Source organism: Epinephelus lanceolatus, chromosome 19 (assembly GCF_041903045.1).
Source record: "Epinephelus lanceolatus isolate andai-2023 chromosome 19, ASM4190304v1, whole genome shotgun sequence".
Classification (NCBI taxonomy): Eukaryota; Metazoa; Chordata; class Actinopteri; order Perciformes; family Serranidae; genus Epinephelus; species Epinephelus lanceolatus.
In genome coordinates, this window is record NC_135752.1 from 15,105,517 (window position 1) to 15,124,896 (window position 19,380).

At 40.8% G+C, this 19,380-nt stretch overlaps 1 protein-coding gene across 1 annotated transcript in view; it reads left to right on the top strand.

The window, feature by feature from the left end:
* The window catches only part of hcn1 (hyperpolarization activated cyclic nucleotide-gated potassium channel 1), a 92,629-nt gene that overhangs the window by 43,498 nt on the left and 29,751 nt on the right, over positions 1-19,380 (top strand). The window contains exon 4 of the mRNA XM_033646844.2: positions 11,954-12,172. Within this exon, the coding sequence (XP_033502735.1) occupies positions 11,954-12,172 (219 nt within the window). The remainder of the gene's footprint in view (positions 1-11,953; positions 12,173-19,380) is intronic.

Below are 19,380 nucleotides of genomic sequence, written 5' to 3' on the forward strand. Positions count from 1 at the left end.
TGAAAGCCCAGTGCATCCCATATAGACAGTATAGGGTGCCTTGTGATTTTTCCCCAGGTTTTGTGATGAACGCTTGCATTGGACCTAAATGTGCAGAACAAAATGAATGCAAAAATTACTGATGAAAATAATCATTAGTTGCAGCCCTTTGAAAGACATATTGGAGGCAAAATCTTTGCCTGTGTAATTGGTATTGTAGGATGTCAGCAGCTAACATAGTGTTACTGACTGTAATGTGGTAGAATGAGCAATTTGTGGAATCTCGTCCCTGTGGATCCTCAGAAGTAGAGGCCTGTGTGCTGACTGCGGTCTGGCAAATCCAAAGTGAAAGCCCTGCCCACATGTGGGATTCCTTTTCTCACACTATCGCAATGCATTAGTGTTCATAAGCCTGAAATCTCGATTACATATCTCCCCTTCTGTTTACTGCAGGTGTAAATACATGATGTGTTCCTTCTGGACCTTCAGGAGAGAGACTGTCAGGTGAATGTTGTCTTTAAAGGTTGCATCTTTCAGCTGCTCACGAAGTGACTGTTTTAAATTCAGATTGCGTCATATTTTTTTCTTTTCTGTTGTTGGCTTGGTACTTTCTGTCTCCAGCTGTGAGGAGAAGAGTGGGGCCAACGAGGACTGCAGATACTGCTGAGTGGTGCAGTACAGGGTGTAGGACTGTTATCTTCTTGACTAATGGCCTGAGAGTAGCTTCTTACTCTTTAGAGGCTGCATTTACTTAATCACTAGACAAGATAATGCTGCTGTCGTTGTGTTGGCTCGGGTGAGAGGGTGAGGGGATATTGCTTTTGTCCACATGTACAATGCAAAGATATGTGTTTAGGAACATGAAGGAACACATGTGTTTTGTGAGTGTTTGTGTGCGTACTGTTTCTGTCTAGGTCTCATATTAAGGAGACAGACAGCTGGGCGGTAGCCTGCGGAGGATTCATGTCTCAGAGAGATGTGAGAGCAGACAGAGAGACAGACACTGTAGGTAGACGAGACAAAAAAACAAAACGGAAAGCCTTGGCCTAACCATGCATAACCACCCATCAGCCTCCTTTATCCCTGAACCACCCACTACTTTCCAATCTCTTTCTTCCCCAACCTCTGAATGAGTCACTTCCAACAGCCAGAGTCAGAGTTTATGAATTAATCAAACTTTCCTTGTTTTATATATATAACTCTCCTCTCTCATGACGCTCCCCTCAACATCAGAGCACATTGGTTTCATCTGACTAAAATGCAAGACTACTTTTGCTCAAATGTTAACTGCTGTGGCTGGTTAATTATTTGGTGCAGAGTAAATTTGATTGGTTGAAATTGACCTTTCCCAAGTCCTGTCCCTTTTCGCTCTGTGATCAAATATCATTTGATCAAACTTTGGCAGAACCTCGCTAGACTTCCTCCTTTCCTGATAAACTTATAAGCTATGTGCTAAACTTGTATATGTTGAAAAGAAAACCGCATTTTAAAGATGATTACAAGATGTGGCTGGGGGACTGTTGTAATCTCCAAAGACACATTACATTGTATGAAGTCACATCTTAAATGGGCACTATGTAGGAATTTCTCCCATCTAGTGTTGAGATCGTATATTGCATCCAAACGGATAGCGCACTCTAGCGCCTCACTGTTTCAAACGCGTATTGCAATAATGGTAGCTGCTGTGTACCAAAAAGCTATGATAACATTGATGAAACCATGTCATCCAATACGTCATGGAGTATTCATTCAGGCTCCTACACAGACACACGCGACGCGAGTTGACAAATCCCCTCCTCACCATGCTGGCTGTGTTTACAATGTAGGACTGTTGGGGCGGGTGTAAATCGAAACAAACCAATCACGTCTTGTCTTTTGACAACTGATAAGTGGCTCAACCTCACACACCTCATCCCTCTCCTCACAACACTGCCTCGCCAACAGCTGTTAGCAACCAGCGCCACTAACAGCACTAACAGAGGCTAACAGTTGTTAGCGGCGCTGGTCGTTAACAGCTGTTAGCCGCTGTTAGCTATGATTCTCCTTCAGCAGCTCTCTCCACCTGGGAAAGGCTACCCCGATGTTGACCCTCATTTTTTGAAATCGCCGGTCACGTTGCTTTTTTGCCTTTTTTCAAATGCACCGGCACTTGTGACTAGCCTGCTTGCTGCTGCTTTTCGTCACTCTACCTGCAGGCAGAAACTGGAAACCAACAAGTGAAAACGCGAAAGGCGATTCCGTATTTCTCAAGTATGTCCCTGTACGTACCTGTATTTTCAAGATGGCGCACAGACATGATGAGACACCAGTCTCAATGTATATGTAAATGAGAATTTCGAAGCTTACGGACATACTTAGATACGCTGATGGAGGTAAATACACATGTGCTAGGACACACTTTTGACTGCAAAATTTGTTTGTCTCAACAACTGAAATTGTTACACATAGTGCCTTTAAGTTAGCTAATTTTAGCAAAACACTAGCTAACAACTAGCTCACATAGAGCGACATCAAGAGGAGTGAGTGTTGCTTAACAGAAATTTAACAGTCGTGGGTCGTTTTCTATGCTTCAGCAAAACGTTTTAAGTCCACCGACAGATGGCTGCTTCTGTGGATGGAGACGCTGAATGCCGATTGGAGTCAGTGTTGATTGAAAACTATTATCTACTAATCACACTGTGTGACAAAATAAGATGATGTGTGCAACATAACAAAATTCTTCAGGTGCAAAACATGAAATAAAAGTGCTGAGTGACACTTTTTTTTGTCAAAAATACCTAATTTCTGTTGCACGACACTTTTAAAAGTGATGAGCACTCTACTGTAAAGCAGGCTTTAGCCTTATGTCAGATCAACAATGTCAGCCAGGTTTGCTTCCTCCTAATTTCTGTGGTGAGGTCAAAGAGAATTGGAAAATAGGTTGGTAGGTTGGTTGCTGACATATTTTTAAGTTGACAGAAAGATCAAGGCTCCCATCCCTTTCCTTATATAATCCCTGTGAGGCTATGTGGTATGTAACTTCCGGTGTTATTTATTTAGATATGCACAATTTCAGTATATCCTTCCATTACGTACTGTAATTGTTGTTGTTGGCTTTTTGAGGTGACACCAGGCTAAATAGAACTATTGTTACCATGTTTCCTTTTGTCAAGCTTGTCAAACCTAACAACAGTAATTAAGGGGGGCGGGACATAGGATAGGTCAAATGTTGGGTGTGTCCCTTTTGGCGAATCTGATGATATTGAGATTAAGTCACACTCATCTCTGAGCATCTTTGTTTCAGAACCACCTGAATTGTCAAGATGCCAGGCACAGTTGCTACATACGGCACTGCAACAAAAGCAGTGTTTAATTTTAAAGGGCTGTCGCAGGATGTTTGACAAGATCACTTTTGTTATACAGGAGGCTATTACCATCCGGAGAGTGCACACAGTTTCTCGATACCACACATAAAACAGGCTGCTGCCTTGTGTCATTTAACCTTTCTGTTTGAGGTTGTGCTAATCAGTGAAAGTGGCCGCTGCATACTTGGATGCACATGATTGGAAACTAAAAGAAAAACAAGAAGTCATCTCACTCCTCAGAATGTCACTCTTGTTGTTGACATTTATTGATTAACCTTCATACAAAGACAAGGCTCTTACCAAGGTGGCAACATTTAGTCACCTGTATATATTATGCAATAAGGAAAATAATAAGGGAGGTAAATACATTCCAAAGCACAAGATAATAAGGTGGAGAGGAATAACAGTCTTACATAACTTACAACCAAACCCACACCCAACACCTACAGATGAAAATAAATTTAATTGGTGCCAAACATGAACTAGTTCAAGCCACTCAAATTTGATGCTTTTTGGACAAAACTTAAGAAATTCTTCAGGAAGTTTTAACAACCATTTCTCACCATTTCTCACACAAGATTAAATGAGAAAATAAATGCCAGAATGGTTGTCAATGAAAATACATCAGTTGCAATGCCACTAACAACCCAGCATTGCAACCCTGAAGAAAGCAGGGGAGACCTCTGCAAAAAAAAACAACAGCAACCAAAAAATGCATATTAAAGGGCCAGTGTGTAAAATGGGTTGAAAACAGTGACATCAGTGGTCAAATTCTAGATTGCAGGGCTCACTCGCTCACCCCTCCCGTTGGGTAAATGACGGTGGCCTTGTAGGGACAAAAAGCCTTGCGCACGAGTTTTTCAGGAGTAGGTCTATTACGATATTGTAATGAATCCCTCACGAGCAGGAGACCAGAGGAGCGTTCGGGAAAAAGGCCCGTTTATTTGAGCACTCCAAAAACTCCGGTAACACTCCAGGGGGTAAAAGACTCCGTCCCAAACTCTCACTCTTATAGCGTAACAGACACACTTCATACACACATACTCGTTTACCATACCGAGTGGGGACCCCCTCCCCTCTCTGCTCCGCCAATCTCCAGCCCGCACACTGACTGACAGCATAGCCTGTAAACAGAGCTCAGCTGTTTATTTAGCCTAGCAATATCTCTGGACTATAGTAGCTGCAATGGACGATTTTGAACGCGATTTTGAAGAGTTTCTTGTAGCGGACACAGACCCAGAGCCATGAACCTGTTTGAGCCGGAGCATACAGATGAGGAACTCCATGTGTTTGATGCTGAGCGGGCGAGAAGAGAGGCTGAATGCACAGAATGGGATTCGGTGCTACTGCTGCCATCGTTGGGGAGATACATCATCAGGAGGGAAAGCGCCGCAGAGAGTGCATCACAAGGAGTGAAGTTGTGTCTTCTTTTCCTCGCAGATGACGGTTCGGGTTCATTCTCTCCTGTTGCGTGGTAAGTGTGGTCCATTCGCAAACTTTATAACTAAAAAAACTTTTCACTACTCTCTATCGATGAACTACTAACACTCTCCGCTGTTTCCTCCTCCTTCTTCCTTCCTTCCACTGTCTTCGTTGGTTTATTTATACACGTGAAACGCGTTCTCTGGCTGGCTGGATTGTCCGCTCGGTCTGCCGTACATACATTGCGGCGCAAGATGGCGATCTCTCTAAAGCAAGGCCCTTGCTATATATATATTTATATATAAAGCATAATTATAAGGCTATGAAAACCAAACGAATTTTATTTTATAGCGATTATACACTTGTATAAACATATTAATGGGTAGAATATTCAGATTCAGATTGACAATAAACCATGCCAAATATTACACACTGGCCCTTTAAAGGAGAAAACTGAAAACTGTAGAAATGTTATGCAGGCCAAGTCCAAGAAGGATCCTCTGCTGAGTATGAGACAAGGAGAACCACAACCCTCACACTGAGATACACCGCTGTGAGCTCTTTCCTTGCCAACTTCCAGTTTGGTACTCGTGCAGGCCAGCAGACCCCTGCACTTCCTCGCTTATGTGTTCAAAGACTGTTGCGCCTTCTGTGCACTCCCAGGGAGAACAGCTTGTAGTTTGATTACGTAATTGAAAAATTAATATTGTGCATCACTTTTTTTTTTCTTTTTTTTTCCGCTCTCTCTCCCATGCATGGGACAGCTTGCCGGGTTTTAGAGAGTTATATGATTGAGTAATTAAAACCAGTTAATGCGGATGTTTTTGAGCTCGTTCTTTTTAAATGTGGATAAAAAAAAACACGAGGGAGGCATTTACCTGGAATGAGATGTGATAATGAAAACCCTTAAATTAAAATAATGATATTTGGCACAGACGAAATGTATTTTCTTTGGCTCTTACTAAAAAGTAATGTTGCGTTAAAACTAGGACGGCTATTGAATCGGTGTGCGTCAGTGGGAGTGCAGATGAGTAACCACTCTAGCTTTTGTTGTTTGCCCTATGAGCACTGATGCTGTCGAGGGGTCAGATCCTGTCCTTTGCAGCAGTGCATTACATCCTGTTAGTCTCATAGTTACTCATTGGTATCAACAACAACCAAAGCCTCTGGGTCACACTCAACACTGGGACGATGGTGAAGCATCGATTGCCTTCCCAGTCACATAACCAGTGACATCTTGTGTGACGGGGCTGTCGGAGGCACCATGTGGTGACGAATGAATTCAAATGCTGGGGAGTTGTTAAACACACAAGCGGAGTCAAACACTTGGCTCGGTCTAATTCTAGAAACTTTTAAGTGATTTGGATACTTGAGATTAGTTTTACTGCACGCGACAATGACGTCTGTGAGTTCACTGCACTCTTGTGTTCAGAAACAAAAGGCTGAGCTGCTGAGTGATGAATATGCAGCATCTGATGTCACTTGTTTTGCTGCATCCAGAGCTTAATTATATTTAGAACTCTGGGGGAACTGAATACATCTGCTGTGTTAGCCACATTCATTAAAATCAAGGGGATTGTAGAGAATAGGAAAAAAGTAGAAACTGCATTTTCTGGTAATCTCAAGGCAATTGAATCGAACGCAACTGGACTTGGTTTTGTCTTAGAAGACATTTCACCTCTTATCCAAAAGGCTTCTTCAGTTCATGCTTGTCTGACTAGGCTGGAACTAGTCTGACTAGTCTACATTTTCTGGTGTTAATACAGCAGTGACTCACTCTTTCCAAAGAACAGGAGGCTACAGTGCAAAAAAAAAAATAACAGTTAAATAATGCTGTCAGTCTGGGAGATTTCTGCTGCTGCTTGACATTTTTAATATACAGCTGGATAATACACTTTTATGTCTGTGCTTTGATTACTACTGTAAACAGACCAAAAAAATCCAGTACTATATGTGATTGCCTGCTACGATCAAAATTCACCAGACCTGCTGTGAGTCACTTGCTGTAATTGCAAAGGATAAAAAAACTCAAACCAGTAATAAGGCAGATGTTATTGCTGCAGCATTCGGTTATCAAGGGTCTCTCTCTCAGTCTGTCTCAGTCCAAAACATTTTTCCAAAGTTTTGGACATTTTACACCTGTATCTCTGAGATGTTGAATCACAGATGGAATTTTTTGCCACAGAGGTCACGATGATACATTACTTTCTGCTGCCATTTGTATGAATTTGCATTCTCTCCTCCCCTGTTTCAGGGTCTTATATCCTCTGCAACAAGCCACATAACTTGTCAAATTGCCTTAAACATGCAGCTTGAAGCAAAGATAATTTATGTCATTTTGACCATGCAAATTGTTCCCAGAGCCCCATGTTGAACAAATACTATCTGACTCATTAGCATGTCTAGTTTGTTATGAAACTTAATCTCTTTAAAATCTTTGTTTGAATTTGACTCTTACAGTAGATAAACAATTTGTGTCTGTTTATTTCTATAAGGACTTGACTGAAGACGGATGAAACAATAATGATATCTCACCTGTTGAATCAGGAGCACCTGTGAAAGTTGAGTTCAATAGAGACAGTGTTTGGTTAGTTCACAATGAGTTGACCAGCACTGGGCTGAATGAAAAATTGTTTTTATGTTGACATTGCATTTGGAATTTCCAGCACATGGAGGTTTTGATTTGATTTTTCAGAACACCAGTAATGATATCTAAAATGCGCCCAACACATCCCAGCTCATGTTGGACAAACTGTGGAACATGTACTGCCAATCACACCCATATATTTTTGCAATGTCTGAAGCCAGGCATATACTGGAGAGAGGTATTTGATGCCTTCACAAGATTTCACAAGATCCTGCAGTGGTACTACTGGGTGGTATTCCTGAAAGTCTGAATGTGAGGGATAAGAAGTACCTCTTACATATATTACTTACAGCAGCTTTCAAGTGTATAACCATCAGATGGCTGAAACCAGACCCTCCCACATACAGTACATGGATCCAGAAAGTCTGAGACCTCTTTCAAATGGAACAAATTACATACTCATTAAGATTACAAAAATCCGCCTTTACTAAACAATGGAGTCCTATCGTGGTTTTATTAATACAATGAGGTTTATCATCCAGTGGTGACTTCTTGTGATTTCTTCGTTAAATTTGATAAAGAAAAATATTTAAATGAACTGCTGTTAGACAACTTTAGACGGGCAAGATATGAAAACATCCTCAACACTTGTCTCAGCATTTCACCTGCTCCTTTTAGATTTCACTGCTTATTTCATCATAAATCTGTTCTAAAATGTGCCTCAAAATATCACCTGAATCGTATGTCCTGTATATAAACAAGTGCAATCAGAAATGTGACATACAGTGCAATGAGATGTGACGTAAATTCTGATCCCTATATAACCTGTAATACAATAGGATTATATGACACGCTCATGTAGTGCAGACATTCCCGGTTGGATCTGTTTATGTGTGCACAGAAACACACACAAGGACAAATAGCAAAAGGTGCGGTGAGTCACCCCCCGGCTTATCGGTTTTCATCCGGCAAAACTGCATTTCGCTGCTTTTCCATGCCCATGAATATGTCAACACAAACCTTCTGCAGTGTTGCCCACCATCTCGACCACACATGCTAAATGTACACATGTGAAAGGACACCACAGGCTTATGACCTCACGAATGTTATTTGTGCCAGTTACATGGAAGTCTGGGTTTGTTCTCTGTGTGTGTCTGTGTGTGCTAATAGGTTATCTAATGTATGTGTGCTACAGTAGCTACATATTTCTACAGATATTTTCATTACAGTGTATATTTTGGGAAAAATGGTTATTTGTATGGAACTTCAAGACCGTATTGTGTTGGCTTAAAAAAATCATGCTGCCAAGACAAACAAACTGGACTCTATTTATTATTAAAGCTGGCAAGTGTAATTATCACAAATTTTCTAATCAGTCTCTGGAAGAATAAACTAATCAGCATGGAGATGAGAATTGGTGAGTCATCCAGGGCAGATGATTAGCTATAAATTTACTCATTTACTAAATCCCAGTTGATGAACAGCATGGAGCCGAGCAGAACGGAGAATGCCGTGACAAAAGGAGGCAGCAGCGTATGAACATGATGAGATGTGCTATATTACAGTGTGGCATGTGGTAACTATGTCAGCCCATGAGAAAAGACAGAGATTAAATACATTTTCCGGACGTTTCATATTTCTTTCATTTGCTGTTCTGTTACGGGTGAGATAGGTATTCTCTATGGAACGCCTCCTCAGCATTTCTTGTTCGCAGAAGGTGAATCTGTTGGAGGAGTCAGCAGTTTGGCTGTGGCTACAACGCCCGAACCAGGGGAGCTGTCGCATTTGTCTCCAGATAGGAACTTACTGGGTTTCACAAGCCTCCATGGCCCTGTTTGGAAGCTCGGTAGAGATTTTGCATGTCCCCCGGCAAAAAGACACACATTTGACATATACTGTATTAATGAGGAGTCTAAATCCTGCTCTGACTCCGAGACATGACTTCTTCTGAGGCTGAGACCTACAAAAAGTGAGGAAAAAGAAATCTGTCAAATCTGAAATGCAGCTATAAAGGCAGTACGTCTTCATGCCTTGTATAGTGATACTACCTGACAACATGGATGGATTATAAAATGGGTGTAAGGCTAGGTGTCCCAGGGGCCAGGGATCCTATATAAAAGCCTTTGAAGTGACTGTTTGTAAGATCTCTTAATGCAAAGTAAAAAAAAAAGTTCTTTTAAAAATCTAAAAGGTTGCCCAAGGTCTGGGGTATGCTTGAAACTAGCTATTTTTGTACAATGTGTCATCCCATCATGTCCAAAATCCCCGTCCAAAATCCCAGTTGGTACGAGAAACTGTTATAAAAATAACAATAACAACTTCTGAGCGAGCAGCCTACACACTGAATGTTTTATGTGGCTTTTTTGTGGGGTTTTAGCCATTTTAATGCGAGGGCCCACCTCCCCACGTGCAGATGTTTCACCAAAATAAGTTCCCCCCTGACACTATTTTGCAAGGGCACCATTGCTGCATCCTGGGGTTGGTGCCACTCAAAATGACTGTGATTGGTTTAAAGAAATACAAACAACCCAGAGCGATGGTGACAGCGACAGCTGTGGCCGGGGGTATTATGTTTTTTGAGTTGTCTGTCCATCAGTCCTCCCCGGTCATTAAAGCGATATCTCAGGAATACCTTGCGGAATTTCTTTAAATTTGTCACAAATGTCCACTTGGACTCAAAGATAAACTGATTAGATTTTGGTGGTCAAGGTTCAAGGTCACTGTGATCTTGTGTCCATCTCATTCTTGTGAACCTGATATCTCAACTGTGCCTTGAGGGAATTTCTTTAAATTTGGCACAAACATCCACTTTGAGTCAAGGATAAACTGATTAGAATTTTGTGGTCAAAGGTGAAAGGTCAAGGTCACTGTGATCTCGTCCATCACATTCTTGTGAACACAGTATCTCAGGAACACCTTGAGGGAATTTCCTCAAATTTGGCACAAACATCAGCTTGGACTGAAAAATAAACTGATTAGAATTTGGTGGTTGAAGGTCAAAGGTCACTGTGACCTCACAAAACATGTTTTTGACCATAACTCAAGAATGCATGCACTAATTATGACAAATATTCACACAAATAACACCACAAATCATAATTGCACAAAAAATGCCAATAGGATAAAATGATGACGTGGTGATGTTTTATAGCCAAAAGGTCAAAGGTCAACTTCACTGTGACATCATAATGTTCTAAATATGAACGAAAAAGTGTCCTCTCAGGAACAGAAGGGGAGATATTTGGTCAGATACTGAATTGCTGACACTAATCTTGGTTGTCCATCTTGAAACTGTGCTGATTGTATAGATCTTGATGCTGTTGTGTGTGAAGCATCCATGTTTTAGAATTTGTAGCTTCTTTGCAGCAACATTTGAAGCATTGTCTACAGTCATGGCTACACATGGAGAGACATGGATGTAGACTGTAACTGCAATGCCACTGGTTCACAGAGGCATACAACCATGAGACAGTAATTCTAGTTCCCTTACTGTGGAATTATGACGGGTTCAGCCAGACCTTTCTCCAGCACTTGCACAAAATGAAGTGTGGAAATAGATCTGGCTATGCGAGACTAATCTTGTTATGATCCATCCATGCCTCATAATACCTCAGTGTTAGATGCATTTTGTCAAAAAGTAATGATAGTCGATGGGAGGCACGGGAGCTGATCTTGAGTGACAGAATTAAACTCCTGGCTGCATCTCTGTCTGTTTACCAGTCGGCAGCAACCAATCAGGTTTCTTAAACAACTTAGAGCAGAGTAATGAGTAATAAAGTCAACATTGAAATGGCTTTACATAAACCCAGCTGGACACATTATTGGGTAACAGGGGCCTCATGAACCTGACTTGAGATATTGTATAATTGACGGCACACAGGATGATGTCACTTTGCAAGGAGAACACATACCGTGACGATAAAAGGCTCTGACTCTTACCCAGCGCATATCACTGCCTTTAGTTTGTAACAAAGAGCTGCTGAAGAGAGCTGTTAAAGACTGGCTCATTACATTTTCAATCAGGAGGACTGTTTAACACTTAAACTGATATGTTACGTGACTGTCAGCTGACTGCGGCTCTGTATTTCTGTTCTCCTGCTTCATGCGCACTGAATCCCAATACAACACTTGTGAAGATCAAACCTGAGCGATGGGACAACAATCCAGGCCAGACTTCCCTTTTCGGTGCCCCTCACTGTGAAAGTTGCCCGGGGCTTTGAGGCAAACAATTCCTCAGACTTCTGTAAATAATGCAAGGGTTGTTGTTTTTTTCAAGCACTTGCAAACATTAACTGTTTTGCTCCCTTTGGCAAATGGGAAAATGAATAAAGCCAGGTAGGTCCAGAGAGAGAGGGTGTTGAAAGACTGAGTGAAAGACAAGAGAGAAAAAGAGACAGGTAGAAAGTTCAGCCACTCAGTGAGGGCATTACCCTGTGAGGCATGAAGAGCATGCTGGCAGAGTGTTTGGTGGAGATTCAGTGATCCATCAAAGGAAAGCCTGTCTTTCTATCGTGCCTGCTGGAGAGCCTTCCCTCCCTGCCTTGCCTCGCAGTAACTCCCCCAACCCCCTCTCTGTCTCCCCCCCCCCCTCCTCTCTCCCTCTCTCTCTTCGTCCTTGCAGAACGTTTCCTGGGGTAAGCAGTACTCTTATGCCCTCTTCAAAGCCATGAGCCACATGCTGTGCATCGGGTATGGCGCCCGGGCACCCGTCAGCATGTCTGACCTGTGGATCACCATGCTGAGTATGATTGTAGGAGCCACGTGCTATGCCATGTTTGTCGGTCACGCCACAGCTCTAATTCAATCCCTGGACTCTTCACGCAGGCAATACCAAGAGAAGGTAAGCATTATGAAATTATAATAAGTACCTGAGATTATTAAGAAGATTTGGTTGACATAATTTTCATCATACTGGATGTTATTTCAATTAAGTAACTGCATGGTATGATGTGCAAATCTTTCATGTTTTGTTGTTTCAAGGTAAGTAATGCTAATAACCAGTGGGATGGTCTTAAAGTATTAATCTGAGGGTTTTGCTCTTTCCGACTGCCATAAAATCCTGCTCATTGGAGCTAGACTTAAATAAATTAGGTCTTCTCTCAGCGGCCCCATGGACCAATGGGTTGAGCTCTCACAGATCACAATATCCAGGGCGATGACTAGGAAAGAGGATTTTCTTCCCCCAAGCAGATCACATAAGGCCAACGGGGTGAAGAGGTCTATGACACGACCAGCCACCTCATTGTCTGTATGCTGCCAGGGAACACATTTTATTCTTCTCTTTCATTTGAGTCCCAATTACATCAGTTTGGTTTTTTTTTTTTGTTTTTTTTTGTGTGTGGCGGGTGATTATCCAGCATTTCAGCCAAGTCACCATCTGTGATTCCGCTGGGGGGCCTGGGCAATTCCCAGAACACACGGACATGATGCGCTCAGTGCTCGCACGCAACAAACCTGAGTTTAACTCCCAAACTTTGCCTACGCATATGCCGCAGAATTCCATGTACATATACCACTGTAGTGCGGGGGATTATAGTACTCTGTTGTATGTCGTGATCTACTTAAGTTTAAAGTTATGATTAAAATGAAGAGCTGACCTTTAACTTGTGTGGTAACTCCGATGATGTAAGCACAGAAGGATTGATTCATCTGCCATATATGTAGAGGGTTTGCTTTTTTAAATATACATAGTTTTTCAAAGGAAACAGTGTTTTATGTCAACATAGTGAAAGACTGATGAACAGAAATTGGTAATGGTCGTAATTGTAGTCATTATGACATTTATTTTTACAAATTGTGTGTTGGGGCTGAAATTATCTGTAGTTTTAGACGAATAATCTCAAACAGTTTTAAAAATCTAATAACTGGTTTGAGTGTCTTTTCAAGCAATAATGCCAAACATTCTCGCTCTCTTCGCTTTTCAGGACTTGCTGTGTGTTGTTTGAGCAGAAAAAACAAGTTAGATGGCATAAACTTTTCCAAGATTTAATAGATCAGAAGATTAAATGAGAAAATCAGCAGAAAATTAGGGCTGAGACTCACGATTATTTTAATTATGGATTACCTGCTATATACTTTCTCAGTTTATACCCACAGAAAAGTGTTGGTTTCTCAGCGGTTCTTTGGCGTGGGTTGAGGTGCTACATAGCATCGCAGCCACAACAACTTTTTAAGCCCCTGTGTGGTTCTTTAGAAGTTCTCCACGGGTTCTTTCCCCAGTGAACTGAACTAAACTAAGCTGAAGAACCAGTAGAGAACTTTATAAGTCCCAGTATTATAAAAACATTACATTAATGTAGCCCATAAACTGTATTTTTGATGATACAACTTTAAAGCAGTGGCTCTGAACCATTTTGCCTCCATGTGCATGAAAGTATTCCAGGTTATAAAAGGTAATGTGTTGTGTTTCTCAGTAAGAATTTAATACAGGATTCTGAATCTTTCAAGCCAAAATTTTGCAAGAAATCATTAGTAATCATACTTTATCATACTTGAAGTAAAAGTCTTATTGAGAAGCATAGTGACTCTATTATTACCTGGCATCATTCATGGCCATCAGGCTGAAAAAAAAAAAAAAATATATATATATATATATAACAATATAGTGCTGCATGAGATTTCTAATGGCTCTATATACAACTTAATAACAAAGGGGCTGTATAGCACCTTTAATTGAAAGATGATTACAAGGAAAAAGAACAACTTTGGGTAGTGCTTAGCACCATTTTTATTGAGGGTGAATTATAGTGGCCAGTTTTCAGTCACATTTTACAAAGTTAAAACTCTATCTGTAAAATGTTAGAAAATAAATGTCAGGAAATTTTGAAAATGGCATTACAGTTACAGAGTTTTGTTTGGCCAACAGTCTAAAATCCAAAAACGTTCAGTTGTATCATGTATATCAAAGAAAAGCAGCAAATCCTCACATTTGAGTAAATGCTTGAAAAATAATTTGAAACAATATTTATTGACCAGCCAACTAATTGACTAAAAATTTCAACAAATGAAATACTGATTAAAAAAAAATTGTCAGTTACAGCCCAGCTGTATTCTTGTGAGGATATACACAGACTGGACTGGACTGATAAACAAGGTATACATAAATTATCCTGCAGGGGACTGTTGCCATGATTCTTATCAGAGTGTCGACAGAGTCACCTTGGCTGTGACTATAATAGGACATGCTAAAATACCAGTTCATTAATTTGCACCTTGCACATGAGAGCATTTAGCCGTTATCAATTCATTCTCGAACGACAACCTGACCTTGCCAGCTGCTTCTGTGTCAGGGAAAATCTAGAGAAACAACCCCTCTATGTCTGATCTGTGGTTTTTGGTGCAGTGTTGCAGTGTTGTTATACATTGCACTTAAAAAAATCATCATTAGGAACACAAGCTTTTATGCCCTAATGCAAAATACAATACTAATACTAATGCTGCAGTATCATTATGGTCCAAAGCCACCCACAACTTACAAATTAAAAAAGGGGTGGAAATGGGGAAATACACTTCAGGAGAAGACTAATCTAGTAGACATCATGCTAGGAGGTTAAACTATCATTCAATTTCATCATCTGTTAATAGATAAAGAAAATGTAGTCCTCACAGGAGATTTTTTTTTTTATATTTAACAGCTAAATTGACCATTTTAGAACATTTTAAACAAAAATCTAGTATCAGGAGTTCTCAAAGTTTTACTGACGAAGTGCCAGAGTGCAGAACCAGCATATGATTGAGGACCACACGGGAAAAGTGCACACACTACGACTTTTTTAATGACTTTTTAATGACTTTTTTTTACAACAGACTGACACTTCACAGAAACTATAACAGTCGACAGTGATATAGCCTACATAACACTCATTGTATTCTGGTTTTGCAATTTTTAATACATTTGAAAGTAATAGAGAGACAGTACAGTGTTTGACATTGATTGTACCTACAAACAGAGGTCGAGCAATAGCTTCTGCTGGGGTATGGCAAAACCATTTGAACAAACCACACACAGAACTTCACCGTAATATTACAACTTGTAATAATAATAGCGGCAATATGTTAAGTTTATTTATGATTATAATTACATTTGACGACCATCGTCGTTTTGGATGGCGGTGCATGGTTTAGCTGTCAAAGCATAGCAATTGCTTTCTTTATATCATTTTTCAATATACTGGGGGGACATTTTGAGCATTACCACCCAGCCTCAAACTACTTATGAGCAGGTCTAGTCATTAATTCAGGTGTGGATCGACAACAGAACTGATAGCAGATCAGAAAAAGCCGAATAAATCCAAACTAAAAAAGTAACTTTACCAAAAAACACCACTCTCAGTTCCATGGTTATTTAATTCCCAGCATGAGGCTAATTTCTTCATAAACTTGACATTATTGTAATTTGAAACATAATTATATGATTGATCATAGCCAGATACACAGATGTCACAGCACATTCCACCAAAAACTAACGACAGAGGGTCGCCGACAGCAAACAAGTCAGCCGTTTCAAAGTCGCTGTTTGAATTAGTGACATGTGTCTTGCTCGGTATGTGATGTACATCTGCTTCACAGCAAATCTGCTTAATCTACATCCCACTTTAGCCTCTCCACATCCCTCCGGGCATCGAACTGACAACTCCGAGGCTGTGAACGCCGCGTTCGTGGTAACAGAGCCCCAGTGTGGAGCCAGATTCAGCTCGGGCTGATTTGCTGCATGGCTGTGCATATCAGTGGAGCAGGCTGAGGAGCAGCAGGGATGAGTTCAGGGTGCTCAGCCTGTAGTCATTACATCTATCACTGCCACAGCTGGGGGGGTTGGAAACATGGAGAGATGGATGTTGGTGTGAGGTTAGACATTAGCTAAGGACGGTTGGAGGATGCTTATGAGAAGATGACGATGACAGAGAAAGAATGATGCAAGTAATCGTTCTTGTCGATATGTTTTACTCAAAATACAAAAACCTTTTTTGTGCTCTCTTATGGTTACAATCAGAGACAAGAAAAAAACTACACGATCAAAGAAGACCATGATTTTAAAAAAGATTGGAAGGAAACAGTCTTACAAAACATATAGAGCACTCAGAGGAATCGCAGGAGGGGGTGGAAGGAAATGATGGTGTAAAGCATGCCTCATGTCTCAAGACATGCCTACTGTGATGCTCTGGTGCTGAATCACTGAATCACCATCCAGCAACATAAGAGCTCTGCCTTAAGACATATATAATCTGTGCCTTAGTTCATATACAGGGCTTAGAGTCTAATGTAACCCGTCTGCCCTGATGTACTGTACTGGTTAAACAAGGTTTAAAACACTAACTTGTGATTGAACATGTTGAATGTGCAGCCGTCTGTGTCAGAAAGAGGCCAATAAAGACAGTGAATACTGTATGCATTTGCATTTACATTATAAAAGCAGCCAAGCATAAAAGCAATAGTTACACACTTTGGGAAATGTTTCATTAGAGTCAGTTGAAAAGATTGTTTCCACTGTCATATTTGTATTTCACATTCAAGCTACAGCCAGGAGATGAAGTCAGTATGCTAAGTATGTTAGCATAAAGACTGGATACAGGGGAAACAGGCAACCTGGCTCTGTCTAAAGGTAACAAAATCAGCCTATCAGTATCTGTAAAGCTCACTAATATACAACTAATATCTTGTTAAAGAAACAGAGCAGTGAAAGAATAGAGTTATCTGGTGTAGCTACTTCTTTCCAGGCCCTGGCAAAGACATAGTCCAGCACATATCCCCCAATAAAACTACAACTTGTTTTTACATCAGCTTTGGAGAGAGCCAGGTTATCTGTTACCCGCTGTTTACAGTCTTTCTGCTAAGCTAAGATAATTGTCTGCTGGCTCTAGAGTTATATTTTACACACAGATACGAGAATAGCATCAGTCCTCCTGTTTCCTGTCTCAGTCCCTGTCCCGCCTGCAACTCGTGCAAAACACTGCAGCCAGACTGTTAGCTAAATCCAACTGTAGATCCCACATCACAACAGTCCCTTCATTGGCTTTCCATAGCGTTCAGAATAGACTTCAAGATACTGCTTATCATCTACAAACTCTCCAAAGCTCCCTATACCTTCTCTAGGCCACTCAGATCATTCGACTAAGATTTCTTATTCATATTCCTGCTCCCTCTGCAGATCCATGGTTATAGCACTTCTGCCATTGGGCTCCATTCCGCTGGAATTGTCTCCCCTCCTCTGTTAGACCAACTGAGTCCATAAACTGTTTCAAAAAAATTCTTAAAACTCATCTCAACTGACTCACCATCCCCGCACAGAGGCTTCAATTTATTTGTGACCTCTCCATCTCTTTGCGTCATCTCTATATAAGTACTATCTTACTTTTATGCATCTGGATCCTGTGAACCACTTTGTAAACTTTGTTTAAAAGGAAAAATCTTACGTACTTCTTACTTTCTTCTCATCAAACTCTTGGCAAGAAAACAAATTTCCCAAAATGTCAAACTATTTGATGATTATTTTCTCCCCCAAATGCTTTTTAAAATTGGACTGCCATTAACATTTCTGAAAACATCTCTCTTTAGTTTTTTTTTTAACAGCTTTGTAAAAAACAAAATTGGTATTCTAGAAGCCAGAGAGACAAAAGCACTCCATCTTTTCCTTCTCCAGATGACACAAATAGGTGTCAAATCCATTTCTGAGCGATCCATTTGATGCAAACAGCACAAATCTGTCTTTCTTGACTCACTAAGTTGTCCTTTTTGTCTAAGAACAGCAGATACCTTTTTGCAAACAGAATACAAGTTATATTTAATTGGCATTTACCACATGTTACAGTACTTCACAACTTATATTTCCATGGGACTGTATTTTTGGCGATAACAAAGTGTCCCTCAAGCTGTGTTATATCAACAGGAGTGCCCGACAGTGCCCCTGGCAAGAACAGAAGTGGGTTAATTTTGTACCAAATGGTTCATCCCAATGTGAGTGTAGTACTGGCTATCTCTAGAGAGAGAGAGGCACAAAGAGAGACATGGATGGTGAGGAATGTACTCAGCATTTATCTAAACTGCTCCATTAGAAAGTAAACCGCATAATTAACCAATAAAGTAACAAATTTAGGAATTAAGTCATCATTATGAAAAACTGACATGACCTAAAGCTGGAGGCCTCATATCAAACCTGACGTATCAGGGACGTCGTGTCAGTGCCTGACGCTGTGCAACACTCTCCAGCTTCCACTGTGAACTCAATCACAGTATCACCCTTCTGCAGCCGGGAGAGGAATTAATGAAGGAGGCGTTATGACTCAAGTGTCTTGTCTCTCGTTGACAACTCTCATTCTGTGGGTCGTGCTTGCATCACACCGGCCATGTAGAGGCGCCCACTGGCCTGGATAACCGACCTCACAGCTGCTGTTGGCTCTCACCCACCTCTCTATTGTGATCAGAGGCAGTGTGGGAGACAGTGTTTATTTTCAGGTGTCAGGGCCTTGGACTGGCTGGGAAGATTGTTTTCACGACCCTGGCCCTGTCTGTGGAAAAACCTGTGTGAGGAAACCGAGACTGATCAAAATAGATGAGCTTAAGTATTTTCTCTCTCTTTCCCTCTCCTTTGGGTCAATACTTGCCTTCAGGTTAATTTGGGCAAAATTTTAACTTCGACTAAGATGAAATTAATGAGCCAGAGACGGGACGATTCTCACATCTCGTTACTGGCAGAACTGCACAAATGGAAAAGGCCTGCGTCCAGCCATGCATGTGCAGTGAGAAAAAAAAAAGGGAGGGTCACAGGCCATCTGGCTTTCTGATAGTAAGGCCACAGAATATTTCATCCTTTCTATCCCTTTTCTCCCAATTTTTCTCCCTCTCTCTTCTCCCCCTTGTCCTCTGGCCTGTGTACTGCACTGTTAGTGCAACATTCACAGCAGTGGTTTTAATATCATTATGTTTTTATTTCATATAACCATCAACTCTTTAGAAGATACATCCTGCTAAATCTAAAGAACTGAAATATATTGTGCTTGATAAGTATTGTATTTAAAGTACAACCAGTAACTTATTAACCAGTTAATTGTATAT